We start from the raw sequence: 16,364 nt of genomic DNA, 5'->3' as shown, positions 1-16,364 counted from the left end.
AGTCTAAATTTAAACATTAATAGACAGAAGATACTTGTGCTGAGTAGTCGTAAATGAGATGTACAACTACTGATTACTCAATACCAATTGCCAATAAGCCATTCTCGAGATCATAACAAACATTTCGGGCAGGTTTTGATAAAATTGTACGAGTAAAATTGTTAGGTTCAGAATTAGTGGAGATTCTGGATGTGGATACCCCTCCTTCCTCCTTGCTCTTCGTCAGAATTAGTGGAGATGATTGATAAGACCTCCTTGTTTCTCATTAGAATTAGTGGAGACGCTCCATAACATTACAAGTAAAACATCAACTTCTGATTGATCCTGAGTCCCAAAACACGTATTACACAGATACGTACGTTGAACAGTCTAAATTTAAACATTAATAGACAGAAGATACTTGTGCTGAGTAGTCGTAAATGAGATGTACAACTACTGATTACTCAATTACTCATGTCCAATACCAACTTCCTGACAGCTTGCCAATCCCATATAACCTATTGTTTTTTCATGTTGAGTGTTTTCATGAGAGATTATATTGACTTTATTTTTATTAAATTTTTCTACTATCTACTGTTCATAACACATGAGTTTTGTATTTTTCCGTCTTAAAAATGAAGTGAATTATAAACTGTGAATAATACACGTGTTTGTTGTTGGTTTTTTTTTTTTAGAACGTAGTAGTGCTTAATCCTAGGATAGGTAATTAGGTTGATTACTCACCAAAACATGTCCAATACCAACTTCCTGACAGCTTGCCAATCCCATATAACCTATTGTTTTTTCATGTTGAGTGTTTTTATGAGAGATTATATTGACTATATTTTTATTTTTATTAAATTTTTCTACTATCTACTGTTCATAACACATGAGTTTTGTATTTTTCCGTCTTAAAAATGAAGTGAATTATAAACTGTGAATAATACACGTGTTTGTTGTTGGTTTTTTTTTTTTAGAACGTAGTAGTGCTTAATCCTAGGATAGGTAATTAGGTACCTACATATAATCTTCTCGTATTATTCAGAGTAGGTAGAGTTATGTACTTCCAATGTTCTTAAATTACTCAAGCTATCTGCTTCAAATCATTTTTAACCTCGTATTATTCAGAGTAGGTAGAGTTATGTACTTCCAATGTTCTTAAATTACTCAAGCTATCTGCTTCAAATCATTTTTAACCATTTTTGATTTTGACTGTCCCAAATGAAGGAAGCGTAAAAAAATATTTTCCAGAAAGTTGTTCTCATTGAAAATATTGAAAAACTTTAGGTAAAATAATGATGATCATAATTACTGAGGTGAACGTTGTCGAATATGAACAATTTATTTTTCACCCTCTTTCACCGTCATGCCCCATGATTTTGAGGTAAACCTTTTTCGTTGTGGCGCTTCAAAATTTTACACATTTGGAAATGGAATTAATGAGTTTATTACTATTGAATACTATTGAACAAGTGTTCCCACAGGAATTGTGTTGGTTTTTCATGTCCAAGTATTAAAATATTTTATTCGTGATAATTATATTAAACGATTTGCTTAGATTCAGACACAGAGGGAATTATTTGGCCTGGGATTATGAAATTTATATTTAGGTACAGTACTACCGTGTACATCCTGGGAAATATATTTGTTTGTAACTCCAATTTATAGCGAATAAATTTCTGCCTCGAAACGATTTGCTTAGATTCAGACACAGAGGGAATTATTTGGCCTGGGATTATGAAATTTATATTTAGGTACAGTACTACCGTGTACACCCTGGGAAATATATTTGTTTGTAACTCCAATTTATAGCGAATAAATTTCTGCCTGAAACGATTTGCTTAGATTCAGACACAGAGGGAATTATTTGGCCTGGGATTATGAAATTTATATTTAGGTACAGTACTACCGTGTACATGCTGGGAAATATATTTGTTTGTAACTCCAATTTATAGCGAATAAATTTCTGCCTCTGTTCACAGCTCATTGGACCTCAGTTCATTTCTGCCATCCAGCCCTCCCTAGAGTCTCGCTGGAGCCCTGAACTTAACAACGCCTGGATACATCTGTTCGGATATATGGCGCACATCATGAAGGAGTCCATGACAGCTGAAGAGTTGCTGAATAGAAAGTCTTAACTTCACTGTGTGTAATGTTGTAGAAGGTGCCTTTTTCGAACTTGGATTAGCCCTGGTCAGAGGGAGAGTTTTGTCAACTGATGAAACATCCGGTGATCCTATTTATTTTCTGACAAAATGGGTTAATATTTTCTAGCCCCGCTCAGTGTGCTTTCCAGTCCACAAGATCGTTCATCCAGCTTTGTTTGTTTAGAGGCAAAGCTAAATGCTTATTAAATACATGTGCAAAGTTACCAAAATATATAAACAGAAAACGAAGAAGAACATTATAGATAGGTAGGTATATGCTCACAGCACAAATTGAATATTCAATTTTTATACCTTCAATTTGAATGTTTATATGCTGGTAGGTTATGAACCGATACTCGCCTAAGAGTATTCACAGACATAGATAATTATTTATCTCTGCTATATATAATTCTGTATAATCAAATATGTATAAATAGTAGTTATTAGCATAGCTAGACACCTTTGCGTCTATACCGACTAAGTCTACAAGTAGTTATATTAACATTAAAACCTAATACCTCATCCAGAGATTCTTATGCTTAATTTATTACATTTAACCATACTTACTTAAGGACATGCAAATGCCTAATCAAATGTAAATAAAAGCTATTAATATTTGATAAAATTATAGGTAGGTACTAAGTTAATTAATCTACATGTTATAGGTAGGTACCTAAAATAGGTATACTACACATTGCAAATGCCTAATCAAATGTAAATAAAAGCTATTAATATTTGATAAAATTATAGGTACTAAGTTAATTAATCTACATGTTATAAGTACCTAAAATAGGTATACTACACATTAGCACATTACAATAAATTACTCCTTTTTATGAACCTGAGCTGCAGCAGAACTTTCGCTTGTTGCAGTATTTCTACAATATTTACAGTGCTGCATTTGTAACACTAAATCCAAATAAATACAACAATTAATGAACCCACATATGTAATTATTAATTATGTATCTTAACCGTCCCTAGCACTATTTCAAACACAAATCACCTTGTATACTCCTCTTCTTTGTAGGTATTTTGCTAATAAGTGCCATCAACTTTCTTTATAGTACTAAATAAATTATTTCCTTTGAAGAGTACAAAAGTACTTCAATAGGAACAGAATGTTTAATTAAAAAGAATAAAAAAAAGGTATAAGGGACGGGCTATTGTATTCGCCTCGGTGTCGTCTGTCGGTCTGTCTGTCTGTCCCCATAGAAGGACTTATCCTCTTCTATATCAAATCTCTATATCGACCTCTATATCAAATTAAAGGTCTTTTTACCAGGAACACGAAAATGGTGGTGCAAATTTTGTTTAGAGCCAAAAAACTAGAGGGATTTTTTTCACATTTTCTCACACAAATGAGCTCTGATCTCGAAATTTGTCGCGACGACCTATAAACTCAAAGCGAGAGTTTTATAGAATACTTCAGTCGATCATTTAAGATCGGTTTTAGCGTCACCTATGTTAAGGTCAAAAAATGGATGGGTGACTTCAACACTATATTGGTAGTTATTAGGAAACATTAAAAAGAATAAAGGGAGAACGGCTCAAGTCTTGATTTTAAATCATTACATGAAAGTAAAATCAAAATCAAATCAATAATAATAATAATGAACTGAATATTAAACAAATTAGGTAGGTACATAGTTACATACATAGGTACTGATTTTCTCTAATCACGATCGAATAAACTACGGGCTAAAAAATTTCCGGAAGGACGGCCCCAGCTTGTTGTTTCCCCTTTTCTTCTCTTTGTTCTCCCTCTACTCCTCCTTTTCTACCATCTCTTTCTCCCTTGTTTCTCTTCCTTCTTCTTCTCTCCCTTCTTTTTCTTATCCAGGGTTTATACGCGACCTGGAAAAGTCATGGAATCCGAAAATTGGCCAAAAAGTCATGGAAAATGGTGAAAATATATAGGAAACTTGGAAAAGTCATGGCATTTGTCAGCCGGTCAAAAATTAAAAATGTTCATATTTAAATATCAAGTTTTTTTTCGAAAAACGACCTGCGGCGCATTCCCCCTCACGTTCTACATATTGCATATTTTATTTAAATGAAGGGGTAATCTTACTGATTTTTAGGTACCTCCGCCCCTATTTTTCTGGAAAAAGTTTTAAGTTTTGGAAATTTTCTTGAAAAGTCGTGGAATTTCATTCCGGGAAAAGCGTATAAACCCTGTTATCCTTCTTTTTCTTCATCTTCTCCTCCCTGTAATACTCCTGCTCTTCAGTCTTCTGCTCCTTTTCCTTCTTCCTCTCCTCCTTGTTCTTTTTCTCCTCTTGAAGTCCAGGTCATTACAAATGTGAGATCCACATCATGCACAGGCAAAAAAAAAATAGAAAGCGTTTGTGTTAGATGAGGGGGGGGGGAGATGGCCAAATTAGGTGCCGAAATTTTCTGAAATGTGTTAACCCTTTGACGTCTAAATCAAAGTTAACCTCGTGGTACACAGGTAAGATCAAAGGTACATTTTTTTCTACAGTTAAGTAATTTACCTTTTCTTCTTGTAGGAATAGTAAACTCATCTAAGGTGGGTGCTATTTTTTCCAAGTCATTCACTTTCGCTCAGATATCTGGTATTCATGTAAACGCTTAGAATCCTAACCCATCCTGTATAATCTGTATATTACGAGTTAACTAACAACAGAAGTGAAACCCATAACTTTTTCACAAAATAAAACCATCAACTTTTACTCGATGAAAACCTAGAGTATGTAGTAGGGTAGGTGATTTACCTAATGTAATACCCCCTACCTATCGACCTCATACGTTATATGTATTACCTTGCGAAATTAAATTTATAGGGAGGCACTATTCCCCCTACCCATTTCGGGACCATAAATTTTCCAACTTACACATTATCTGTCTATCTGCTCTCTCTCCTCTCTCTCTCTCTCTCTCTCTCTCTCTCTTCCTCCCCTTATTTATCTCTTGGATCTCTTTCTCTCTCCCTCCATCCCTCCCTCCCTTTTTTTCCTTCTATATTCGTTTATCTCTGATTTTTGCTGTTCAGGTCAAAATTCAGGAGATACACCTTACTGGAACTTGGCCTATAACACTGCCGTACTCCCAGATAGAAGACCTCGTTATTCGGCGTAAGGTGGGTTGAAGCCTTCTGTTTGATCATAGCCCGTCCCTTCTGATCCTTCTATTCCCTTGGAGTTTTGAGTTGAGATCAAAAGATATCCGCCTTGTAAAGTGAGTGGGTAATAACATAAATTTCTTATAATGTAGGTAACTACACAAAACGGTGGCAATAAATAAATAAAAAAAAAACTTGAAAAGTCCTCCTACCTATCTGCTACCATATTTGATTACTTTAACAGAAATTTATGTGCTCTCGATAGTAAAATAAGAGCCCCATAAATTTACTTCACACATTTCCGTTTATACCTAGATACATACATGGTGTACAGTGCGTTCATAAAGTCAGTTGTACCCCACTTTTTCTCTCTTCTTTTATTCAACGCCAAATCAAACGTAAAATTCAGAATTTTAGGCAGTCGATATTAAGGCTGAAAAAAATCCGGATCCGTCTTTTTCAGCCAATAAGTGCCGCCTTACAAATTTCAAGACAAAGAGGATCTAAAATAAAATTGTTTTCCATTGAAACAAAGGTCTGAGGTTTGGTGGAAAGAAGAAAGCTATTATTGAGAAATCGTTAGTCAGATGAGAAAGCATGAGAATTAATTGCGTTGAATGATTTCAATTTTAATTAAATTTAGCTAATCATAAAGAAAAAAATTCTAAATGATTCTTTCAAAGACTAGATACCCTCGGTCTAATGAAATCTCCTTTCGCCATCCTAAGTATCTAAATCGGATTAACTGAACTCAAGATCCTAAAGGACAAACATAACAAACATTTCTTGAAAACTTTGAGAATTAACGGCTACTTTCCCTGTCGCGTATAATATCTCTAGTAGCGCGGTCAAACTTTCTTGACTTGGCGGGGCGGAGCGCTACCGCGCTCCTTAATAAGGGCACCCTGAGAGCATCTACTCCTTTCCTTGTGCAATTTCCATGTAAACTTTTTAAATTCTCTTTTAGACCTTGTTTTATACTTTGTCTTTATTACCTCGACATACTTCCTTGTACTCACAATACCGAGGGACAAAACACCATTCGTCATTACCAAAAGTTCGACCAACTAGTAGGTTGGTCACCCAAAAAATATTGCATAATAAGGGCACCCTGAGAGCATCTACTCCTTTCCTTGTGCATTTTCCATGTTAACTTTTTAAATTCTCTTTTAGACCTTGTTTTATACCTACTTTGTCTTTATTACCTCGACATACTTCCTTGTACTCACAATACCGAGGGACAAAACACCATTCGTCATTACCAAAAGTTCGACCAACTAGTTGGTTGGTCACCCAAAAAATATTGCATATTCTTAGTGGGCCTAGGTATTCAAATCAAAAGGAAGCTATTCTCGAAGTTTCATCAAAATCGGTCCAGCCGTTTCGGCTGTGCGTTGATTATGAACAATTTTTAGTAGTTTTTTGGTCATAGTTTGGAAACCACTGCGAGTTTGGGAAAATCCGTTCTTAGTGGGCCTATTAAAATCAAAAGGAAGCTATTCTCGAAGTTTCATCAAAATCGGTCCAGCCGTTTCGGCTGTGCGTTGATTATGAATGAATGTATGAATGAGTTAGGGTTTACTCTTTTATTAATATAGATGTAACTTGTTTATTTTTCCAGAATGAGACTGAAAAGTTCCTTTAGTCCCGCAGTCTAAACAAGGTCTGATATATTTCATAGGTAAAGTTTGCAAATAAGTACATACCTTGTTTGAATTCTAAAAAAAGGGGGAGGAAGAAATACAAAATATTTGACAATGAAAGTATTAGGAGAGGGATAGGGTTGTCTTTCACATACACACAATAAAATTATGTACATAGACATACATAGGTAATACGTACCGACATTCTTGGAGAAGTACAAGGTTCGATGGGCGCCGAAGAGTACCCGCTTCGATTCCAGCTCGGGACACAAAACCAACTGGTACACCCCCGGCCTCTGAGGGTGAATGCCAGGCGTGGCCTCAAGGACTTTGGGCGACAGGGCCAGGTCCTTGGGTAGGGTGCCTGCCTCTATGTGATACTTGAGAATTGCTGCAATAAGGAAAATAATCAATCCATAAATCCAGAAATTATTTTTTGAAGTGGGATATGATATGAATAAAACATCAATAAAAGGTATGAACCTCACAATAGAAATTTAACAAAAAATATTTGTCGTAAAACAGAGCCTTTTCACAACTTTTGTAGATATAACATTAGTGCCTCCTTTACTATCTTTTTTTTTAAGAGGTTTGACAGAGGGAACTGTAACTGCTATGGTCTTTAAGGAAAATAATCAATCCATAAATCCAGAAATTATTTTTTGAAGTGGGATATGATATGAATAAAACATCAATAAAAGGTATGAACCTGACAATAGAAATTTAACAAAAAATATTTGTAGCAAAACAGAGCTTTTTCACAACTTTTGTAGATATAGCATTAGTGCCTCCTTTACTATCTCCCAAAATATTTTAACACCGAAGATAAGTGGTCAGTAAATGAGAAAGCAACGAGAAGGGCATCTCATTTGGAAAATATCATTTGATGGGCATTCTGATGGTCCGGACGAGAAAGCCAGCCGTTCCGAGAACGAACATTATCCCATCCGGATAAAATCCGCCCCGGGCGGGAATCGAACCCGCGGCCTAGCGCTTACAAAGCAGACGCGCTACCCACTAAGCTAAGTAGGCTGGCAGCATTAGTGCCTCCTTTACTATCAATTTTCATTTTTTTTCCAAAATATTTTAACACCGAAGATAGGTGGTTAGTAAATGAGAAAGCAACGAGAAGGGCATCTCATTTGGAAAATATCATTTGATGGGCATTTTGATGGTCCGGACAACGAAAGTACTTACTGAGTCAACTCCTGAACGAGTCGCCGAGACAACTCATCGCCTCCGGTAATCACGCTGATGTTCGTATGAACCAAAGTGAGGGTGCGATTGAGTCGTTCTATCCGGGAGGTAGACAGAAAAGAACTACAAGGGAAGAGTTTTTACTTACTCGAGTCTTGCAGGGACTGAGTCAACTCCTGAACGAGTCGCCGAGAGGAAAGTACTTACTGAGTCAACTCCTGAACGAGTCGCCGAGACAACTCATCGCCTCCGGTAATCACGCTGATGTTCGTATGAACCAGAGTGAGGGTGCGATTGAGTCGTTCTATCCGGGAGGTACACAGACAAGAACTACAAGGGAAGAGTTTGTACTTACTCGAGTCTTGTAGGGACTGAGTCAACTCGTGAACGAGTCGCCGGCTTTGTTGAACTCTATTATTATGGGGTCAAAGTCTCTTTTTAGGATAACTTTTAGTCCTATTCAAGCAGGATAGCCAGCTTAGTTAGCTTGGTTAATAGCACGTCTGCCTTGTAAGCGCTAGGCCGTGGGTTCTATTCCGATCCGGGGCGGACTTTATCCCGGCTGGCTTTCTCCCATCCTGTCTTCCTTCTCTCTTCGATTTCGGATCGATCCAACCTCTTAAAAAAATCAAGCAATATAAACAAGTTAGGCAGGTATATTCTACTGATTTATTCTATTCTTTTTTTCGTGTGGCTTGCTTTACCCTAGATTAGTGTGAACCATCACCACATGCTCAAGATGAAGAGTACCGAGTCGCCGGGACAGCTCCTCGTCTCCGGTGATCACGCTGATGTTCGTATGAACCAGAGTGAGGGTGCGATTGAGTCGTTCTATCCGGGAGGTGGGCAGGTCGACTCGCTCCACAGTAGTCAGATGCCACCAGAGCGGCACTCCGATTACGAATAGTATGATGACGAATACTATCGCCGACCACATGCGGAGATCTGGAATAGAATAGAAAAAAAAAATATTAATGAAGAATAGAATAGAGTAGGATATAAATAGAGAATAGAATAGAACAAGGTCTGGCTGAAGAGACGTTAAACAGGGAGTAGACCTTCTTATTCTCGCTGGGATTGGGAGGCTAACGAAAAACGCTGATCCCCGTTTATACACGGAAAAAGCCGGGGGGGGGGAGAGAGGACTACCTATTGTACTACAAAAAGTAATGAAATCCCACAAAAATACCTCTTCACGGTCGAAGCTCGCCGCCAAGTCAAAAGCCCAAAAAAGGGATATATTACAGGTATATTCTACTGATTTATTCTATTCTTTTTTTCGTGTGGCTTGCTTTACCCTAGATTAGTGTGAACCATCACCACATGCTCAAGAGGAAGAGTACCTACGGTGTATCACTACGAAGTATTACATCAAGTGAAAGTTTTGAAGAGGTAACTCAACAGGCAGTTTATCTATAATGGAGTTTGGAGTATTGTGACACAGAACACGCTGTTAAGTACTGGCAATGTTAAAAGTTAAAAGTCAACACTCTGCGGGAAACCGGCTTTGTGACGTCACTGAACGAGCAGAACGGGTTCTCTCTTTTTTTTTATCAGGGTTCAAAGAGGGAACTATATCTGCTGAGGTCTTATCAATTATCATCTCGAAAGCGAAGTGAGAAGGAAGATTGAGGATAAAAAAAAACAGCCATTCCGACAACTTTATCAGTTCAGGATAAAATCCGTCCCGGGCGGTAATCGAACTCGCGGCCTGGCGCTTACAAAGCAGACGCTCTACCAACTAAGCTGACTAGGCTGGCCGAAAATTCCTTTACCCCAGCAGTCCGAACAGGGTCTTATGCCGTTTGTCTGATTTCGATGAAATTTAGCAAAAATGTTTTACACATAGAGGATATGGTCAATACATTTTGTTTTTTTTTTTTTTTTAAGAGGTTTGACAGAGGGAACTTTAACTGCTATGGTCTTATCGTCCCGAAATCGAGGAGAGAAGGAAGACAGGATAGGAGAAAGCCAGCCGTTCCGAGAACGAACATTATCCCATCAGGATAAAATCCGCCCCGGGCGGGAATCGAACCCGCGGCCTAGCGCTTACAAGGCAGACGCACTACCAAAACTAAGCTAAGTAGGCTGGCAGTTATAGCTTTAAACACCGTTTGTAGTTAGAAAATTCGCTGTTTAGAAGAAGTGCTGTGATTTGTGACGCATGCATAATTAGAATTTTATGCAGTCCACGGTTAGACAAATAGGTAGTCCCATTATTTCAACAATAGATCCCATTAGAGCTAGAACTGGAAATCACTATTTTACATTCAAATGACGCTTTATGGCTGAAAATAAAAGGCTCTCGAGTTTCTCGAGCAATCCTTTCCCAGGTTTGTATCTCTGAGAGCTGAGTGTTGTTTCTAAGACCAGCGACTTCACTTGACTGTGGAATTGAAGAGCTTCTGTCTCAAGAAAATCAACACGGTGAAGATAGAAAGAGCTAAAGGATAAGGAGATATAAGAAACAGAGAGGGCAAGAGAAAAGGGCTCGCAAGACCTTTTCTCCCGAGTTCTACAGTTCACTGAACCACATTAGTCGAGTATTGTGACACGCTGTTGTGACGAAATGCTCGCAGTGTATTGCACTCCGGGAAACCTGCTTTGTGAGGTCGGGTTTGTGTAAGTTTTCACTGCACCTCTGGGAAATACTGGGAATTCATGACCCAATCCGGTTTAAGATTAGTGTCTCAGTTAACCCGTTTTAAGATAAGTGTCTCAGTTAATCAGATTTAAGTGCACAAACACGTCAACTACATGTGTAATTATGTGTCTTGCACCAGGCATTGTAGATTGTACCAGGTCAAGTTTCATTTATTCTTCGTCCTCTCCTTCTTCTACTCCTTCTTCTCTTTTCTTCCTCTTCTTCTTCGCCTCCTTCTTCTCCTTCCCCTCCTTCTTCTGTTTCTCCTTGTTTCCTCCTCCTTCTCTTTTCTTCTTCTTCCTCCTCTTCTACTTCTTCTTTTTCTCCCCTTCTTCTGCTTCTTCTTCCTCCTTTTCTCCTCTCCTAGGTCTTCATCTCCTATTTAATTCTCTCCTTCTTCCTCTTCTTAATATTCGTTTTTTTTTCCAAGTCTACTGTGGCAAAGACTTATAGCAGTGTTAAGGAGTCCTAACTTGGGACTCACACTTAAGTCTTAACGTTTATTGTTCTCAATGACAGTCAACGAGTTGGGTTACATGACTCGGTAAAATGTAAGTGCCTACTTAAATACAAACGAGTATGTAGTAAGTACTTGGGTATTACCTACGTGTTTTACGTAAGTGATTGTGTGTCAGTACAACATATTATAGGTACCTGTAACTACACATTGTAGTTGTACTGGTGTAGGTAAGTGTGTACGAGTATATAGCGTATACTAAGTAGTTCCTTGCATATTATCGATTGAACCTACAGTGATTGAGGGAAAAGAAATCTTGTGTGAACATCACACGAATGTCTATTAACGACATAGAAGAGAATATACCTTGTTTTTTATGCTCGAATGAGACTAAAAAGTCTCATTAGGTCCCCCAGCAGTCTAAACACTTTAGTACAGTACACTAAACATAATGTAATGTGACTTACCATTGACTTTCCGTAGTTAATGAACTTTTAATTGGGGGCATGGTTAGCCCAGTGGTAGCGTGCTTGCTTGCCATGCAGATAGTCCCGGGTTCGAATCCCACCATCGACAAAAAATTGCACTCGTTTTTCGATTGCAAATATTTCAACGGGTTCTGGTGTTCTCGTGTTGACCAAGCACCAAAATGGGAAGTACAGTCGAATCTGTCTAAGTGGGAATCCAAGGGACCGGCAATTTTTTCCCACTTAGAGTACTTAGACAGGTTCGACTGTATTGTGTCTCTTCTTCCCCATCTTATGAAGGAATACGGGATGGGCATGCTACGACGCAGACCACACGAGTCAGAGTGGGAATCGAATCCGATGATATTCAGGGTGCGGTTTCAATGTCGAAACGGTGATTGTGATGAAAACATGCGGTAGTATTTGACTCGCGATTACATTACGAATGTAGAGTGCAACTCAGTGGAGAAGCGTACAAATCAACTATATCTCGGGAAGGGTATGAGCTAGAGACTTGAAATTTGGTATGTAGTCCACAAATATGTGACAAGAATGCAACACAAAACGTTTGGTTAAGATAGGTGCTGCGGTTGACGGTATTTTGACCGTTTTTTGGCGGTTTTCAACCGCTTTTGGTAGTTTTCAGCTATACTGACTAAACGGTTAGAGATATTGTAAAAGTTACAATAGAAAAACAGCCAAATAAGGCACCATTTAATAGGATAAGGAAAGTTGTGTGATGTTCACACCAGATTTTTTACAACAATCTTTCTCTATCACATTCTCCTTTCAGCCAAAGTCGCTCGAACACAGAGATTCGATAAGTTATGTAGATCAAAAGTATCCTTGGGCTCTGTTTCTAGAAGGTACGATTCGGCCGTTATTCCGGACCAAAGTTCCGCTATTTAGGGCTGTACAAGCAAAAAGCTCAAAAGGAACTAGCGCGTCTCACGACTTTAGCTTTAGCCACGGGTCGCTCAAATTTTGCAGACAGCTTCCATAATTAATGATGATCAAAAGTGTCCACGGGCCAGACCTCGAGAAATGTACGGTTCGGCGGCTATTTAACGCCAAATCTTTGAAAAAGCACAAAAAGAGTTCGCAATGCTTAGGCCTTTAGAATTCAGCCAAAGTAGCTCGAACTTGGCACAGAGATTCGATAGATTATGTAGATCAAACATATCCTTGGCCCCTGTTTCCAGAAGGTACGGTTCGGCCGTTATTCCGGACCAAAGTTCCGCTATTTCGGGCTATACACTCCCACTAGCAAGCTTCTTTAAAAAAAATCTGGTGTTAACATCACACGGCTTTCCTTATCCTATTAAACTGTACTAAGTTGGGTTTCTTATGTATGACAACCGCTGCATCGATCTTAATGAAAAGTATTTTTTTGAGGGGGGGGGGGGGGGATTTAAAGTAGCTCGAACTTGGCACAGAGATTCGATAGATTATGTAGATCAAACATATCCTTGGCCCCTGTTTCCAGAAGGTACGGTTCGGCCGTTATTCCGGACCAAAGTTCCGCTATTTCGGGCTATACACTCCCACTAGCAAGCTTCTTTAAAAAAAATCTGGTGTTAACATCACACGGCTTTCCTTATCCTATTAAACTGTACTAAGTTGGGTTTCTTATGTATGACAACCGCTGCATCGATCTTAATGAAAAGTATTTTTTTGAGGGGGGGGGGGGAATTTTGTCCGATTACATTACTTTTCTTCCTATAGGATAAGGAAACTAAAAAAGGCCTATGAACGCTACGCCACTAGTAGTAGCTGTGATTACATGAGCCTGGTTCAATGAACTCACAAGATCCCAACACACGGCGCGCGGCGGTAATTGGAGTGAAGTAATGGCGAAGGTTTGGGTTCGAGTCCCCCCTTGATATTTCCTTGAAAAGAGACCTATGGAATCAATCTCGTCACTTCTTGGCCTGTTACTTTCTTTTACAATATTATTTGTATTTACATTTCACATTTTGCAAAATACATGACTTAGCAAAGAGACTTTCAAGCAGTAGTACCTATTTCATGTAAAAATCTGGTCTTTGGTCAGCATATCAATAATTGAATTTTTTAGAGCCAAGTACTAAGCAAGCTGTTAGCCTTGGTTTGTTACAAACCATTATTACAACTTCCCAGTTCTTGTTTCATGTTTTCAAATTTCTTTGGAAAAAGACCAAAGTAAACCAGGGGTTCTTACAGGGACCAACCAGGCTCAAAATCTATTAAGCAGGTTTTTTTCTAATGGGCTGATGGACTAAACAATTGTGCCAAATTTGTTTTGTGTGAAAGAACAAAATGTTTGAGATACATATGTCACGAAAGAAAGATACAAAATTATTGAGGTAAAACATAAAAATCTTACTATCACATTGAATGAATATTGCCAAATTAAGCAATGTCATGTACCTATGATTAATATTTCAACAGGTCATCCTTGAACCATCACATGCTACTAGTGATTTTAGAAGGCCTAACACAGCCTAGGAGAAGCCATCTCATTGAGGCATAGTTATAGGACTTGAAATTTTTGTTTAAACCTAATAATAATAATAAATAGAATAAAAAAATTGCCATTTTTCAGTGGAGTCTTAATGGTCAATAGGTTTTGAAATAGCTCAGTACCTATTAACATAAATGTACACTTGTACAGTGTATCCTGTAACATGGGGGAAGAAAAATACCCATACCTAATTAAAAAGAATATGTTATACTTGAAAATAAACCATTATTATTACCTACCTAGATGATTGGTTTTACCTGAATATGTAGAATTGTACTTACTTACTTTTGGCGTTCTTAACACCCAGGAGTTGTTTCAAAGGAGTCACAATCAAAGAGCAGTTCTTTTCTACAACTCACTCAGTCACACATATCCAACTCATTCTATGCAGTGAGTTACTCACCGTTTTAGCGTTCTTAACACCGTTGTTTCAAATTGTTTCAGCAGTTGTTTCAAATCGTTCAGAAATCCACTCATACCTGAGGATTCAGAATCAAAGAGTAGTTCTCTTTTCTACAATTCACTCACTCTCTCACTCATTTACACATCTTTATTATGCAGTTCAAAAGAGTAGTTCTTTTTTAAAACTCACTCACTCGCACATCTCTACCATGTAGTGAGTTACTCACCGTTTTGGCGTTCTTAACACCCAGGAGTTGTTTCAAAGGAGTCACAATCAAAGAGCAGTTCTTTTCTACAACTCACTCAGTCACACATATCTAACTCATTCTATGCAGTGAGTTACTCACCGTTTTAGCGTTCTTAACACCGAGCAGTTGTTTCAAATCGTTCAGAAACACACTCATCACAGGGTGTGCCTCGGGACGAAACTCTTCGCCCGCCTTGCAGTTTGCTGTAGCGTCGGGGTTCACAATCTGAATACTACCCCAGCGGTCCGAAATGATGGCCGGGCTGGCTAGGTCTCCGTCGGTGAAAAACATGGGCACATGGTCACACTCTGTCACGTATAGAACGAGATGAATGCAGGGGTTCTTTGAAGCGTACGAACCTGGGAAATCATCAAAAATCAAATCATGAATTTTTGTGGTAAAGCAGAGAGCTTTTTCACAACTTGGAAATTATGAACAGTGGTTATAAATCGAGCGGATTTCGAACACAATTTCATGTCTTCTGACAGTTTCATTTATCCTTACAAGGTATGGTTTTGAGTCAGCTTTGTGTGATACATTCCTAGAGTGTATCATGTCCATGATTAATGGAGCAGTTGCATTTGGGTAAAATGTAAGTAAAGTTGTGAATCCAATTAGAACGAGATGAATGCAGGGGTTCTTTGAAGCGTACGAACCTGGGAAATCATCAAAAATCAAATCAAATCATGAATTTTTGTGGTAACGCAGAGAGCTTTTTCACAACTTGGAAATTAGGAACAGTGGTTATAAATCGAGCGGATTTCGAACACAATTTCATGTCTTCTGACAGTTTCATTTATCCATACAAGGTATGGTTTTGAGTCAGCTATGTGTGATACATTCCTAGAGTGTATCATGTTCATGATTAATGGAGCAGTTGCATTTGGGTAAAATGTAAGTATAAATAAAAGGTCGATTCCTGCGTAGAAAATTGTGAATCCAATTCTGAGGTCAAAACTTCGAAAAAGTAACATTGAAAAAGCCGAAAATTCAACTTTTATTTGCCGTTCTTATGAAAAAGTTCAAACCGTAATGACGTCAGAGTTTAAGATTTTACCGGTATGTTTTAAAGCGATTTATCTTGCCTGCCATGTAGAAGGTCCCGGGTTCGAATCCCACCATCCATAGATAAAATATTTGCACTCGTATTTCGATTGCAAATATCTCAACGGGTTACTTTCTGGTTTTCTTGTGTTGACCCAGCACCTAAATGGGAAGTATTGCAACTCTTCTCGCCCTTCTGATGAGAGGCATACTACGGGATGAGCATGCTACGACACAGACCACAAGAGTCTAATGTAGCAGCTGTTTCATTCCTACGAAATAAAAACGGCCTGAAACCCTTATCTTAAAAAAAAAAAAAAAAAAAAAAAAAAAGACCCAATTTTTTTCCCCATTGATCTTACCAGTTTGTTTTCCAAAAGAGGAAACCAAACACTGGGTAAGAGAATTTGAGTCATTGTTTATTTTTTTTTTTTTTTTTTTTTAAGATAAGGGTTTCAGGCCGTTTTTATTTCGTAGGAATGAAACAGCTGCGTACATTAGACTCTTGTGGTCTGTGTCGTAGCATGCTCATCCGTAGTATGCCTCGTC

The 16,364-nt window shown here is 38.2% G+C and overlaps 1 protein-coding gene across 1 annotated transcript in view; it reads right to left on the bottom strand.

The window, feature by feature from the left end:
* Positions 1 to 5,961: 5,961 nt before the first annotated feature.
* LOC103506326 overlaps positions 5,962 to 16,364 on the bottom strand; it is a 19,611-nt gene continuing 9,208 nt past the window's right edge. The window contains exons 2-5 of the mRNA XM_008470710.2: positions 8,801 to 8,995; positions 8,406 to 8,438; positions 7,053 to 7,244; positions 5,962 to 5,969 (exon numbers count right to left, since the gene is read on the bottom strand). Coding sequence (XP_008468932.1) covers positions 5,962 to 5,969; positions 7,053 to 7,244; positions 8,406 to 8,438; positions 8,801 to 8,995 — 428 coding nt within the window. The remainder of the gene's footprint in view (positions 5,970 to 7,052; positions 7,245 to 8,405; positions 8,439 to 8,800; positions 8,996 to 16,364) is intronic.

The sequence above is a fragment of the Diaphorina citri genome, unplaced genomic scaffold (assembly GCF_000475195.1).
Source record: "Diaphorina citri unplaced genomic scaffold, Diaci psyllid genome assembly version 1.1 scaffold227, whole genome shotgun sequence".
In the NCBI taxonomy this organism is placed as follows: domain Eukaryota; kingdom Metazoa; phylum Arthropoda; class Insecta; order Hemiptera; family Psyllidae; genus Diaphorina; species Diaphorina citri.
The sequence above is the reverse complement of the archived record's forward strand: the minus strand, read 5'-3'. Positions and strand labels throughout refer to the sequence as shown.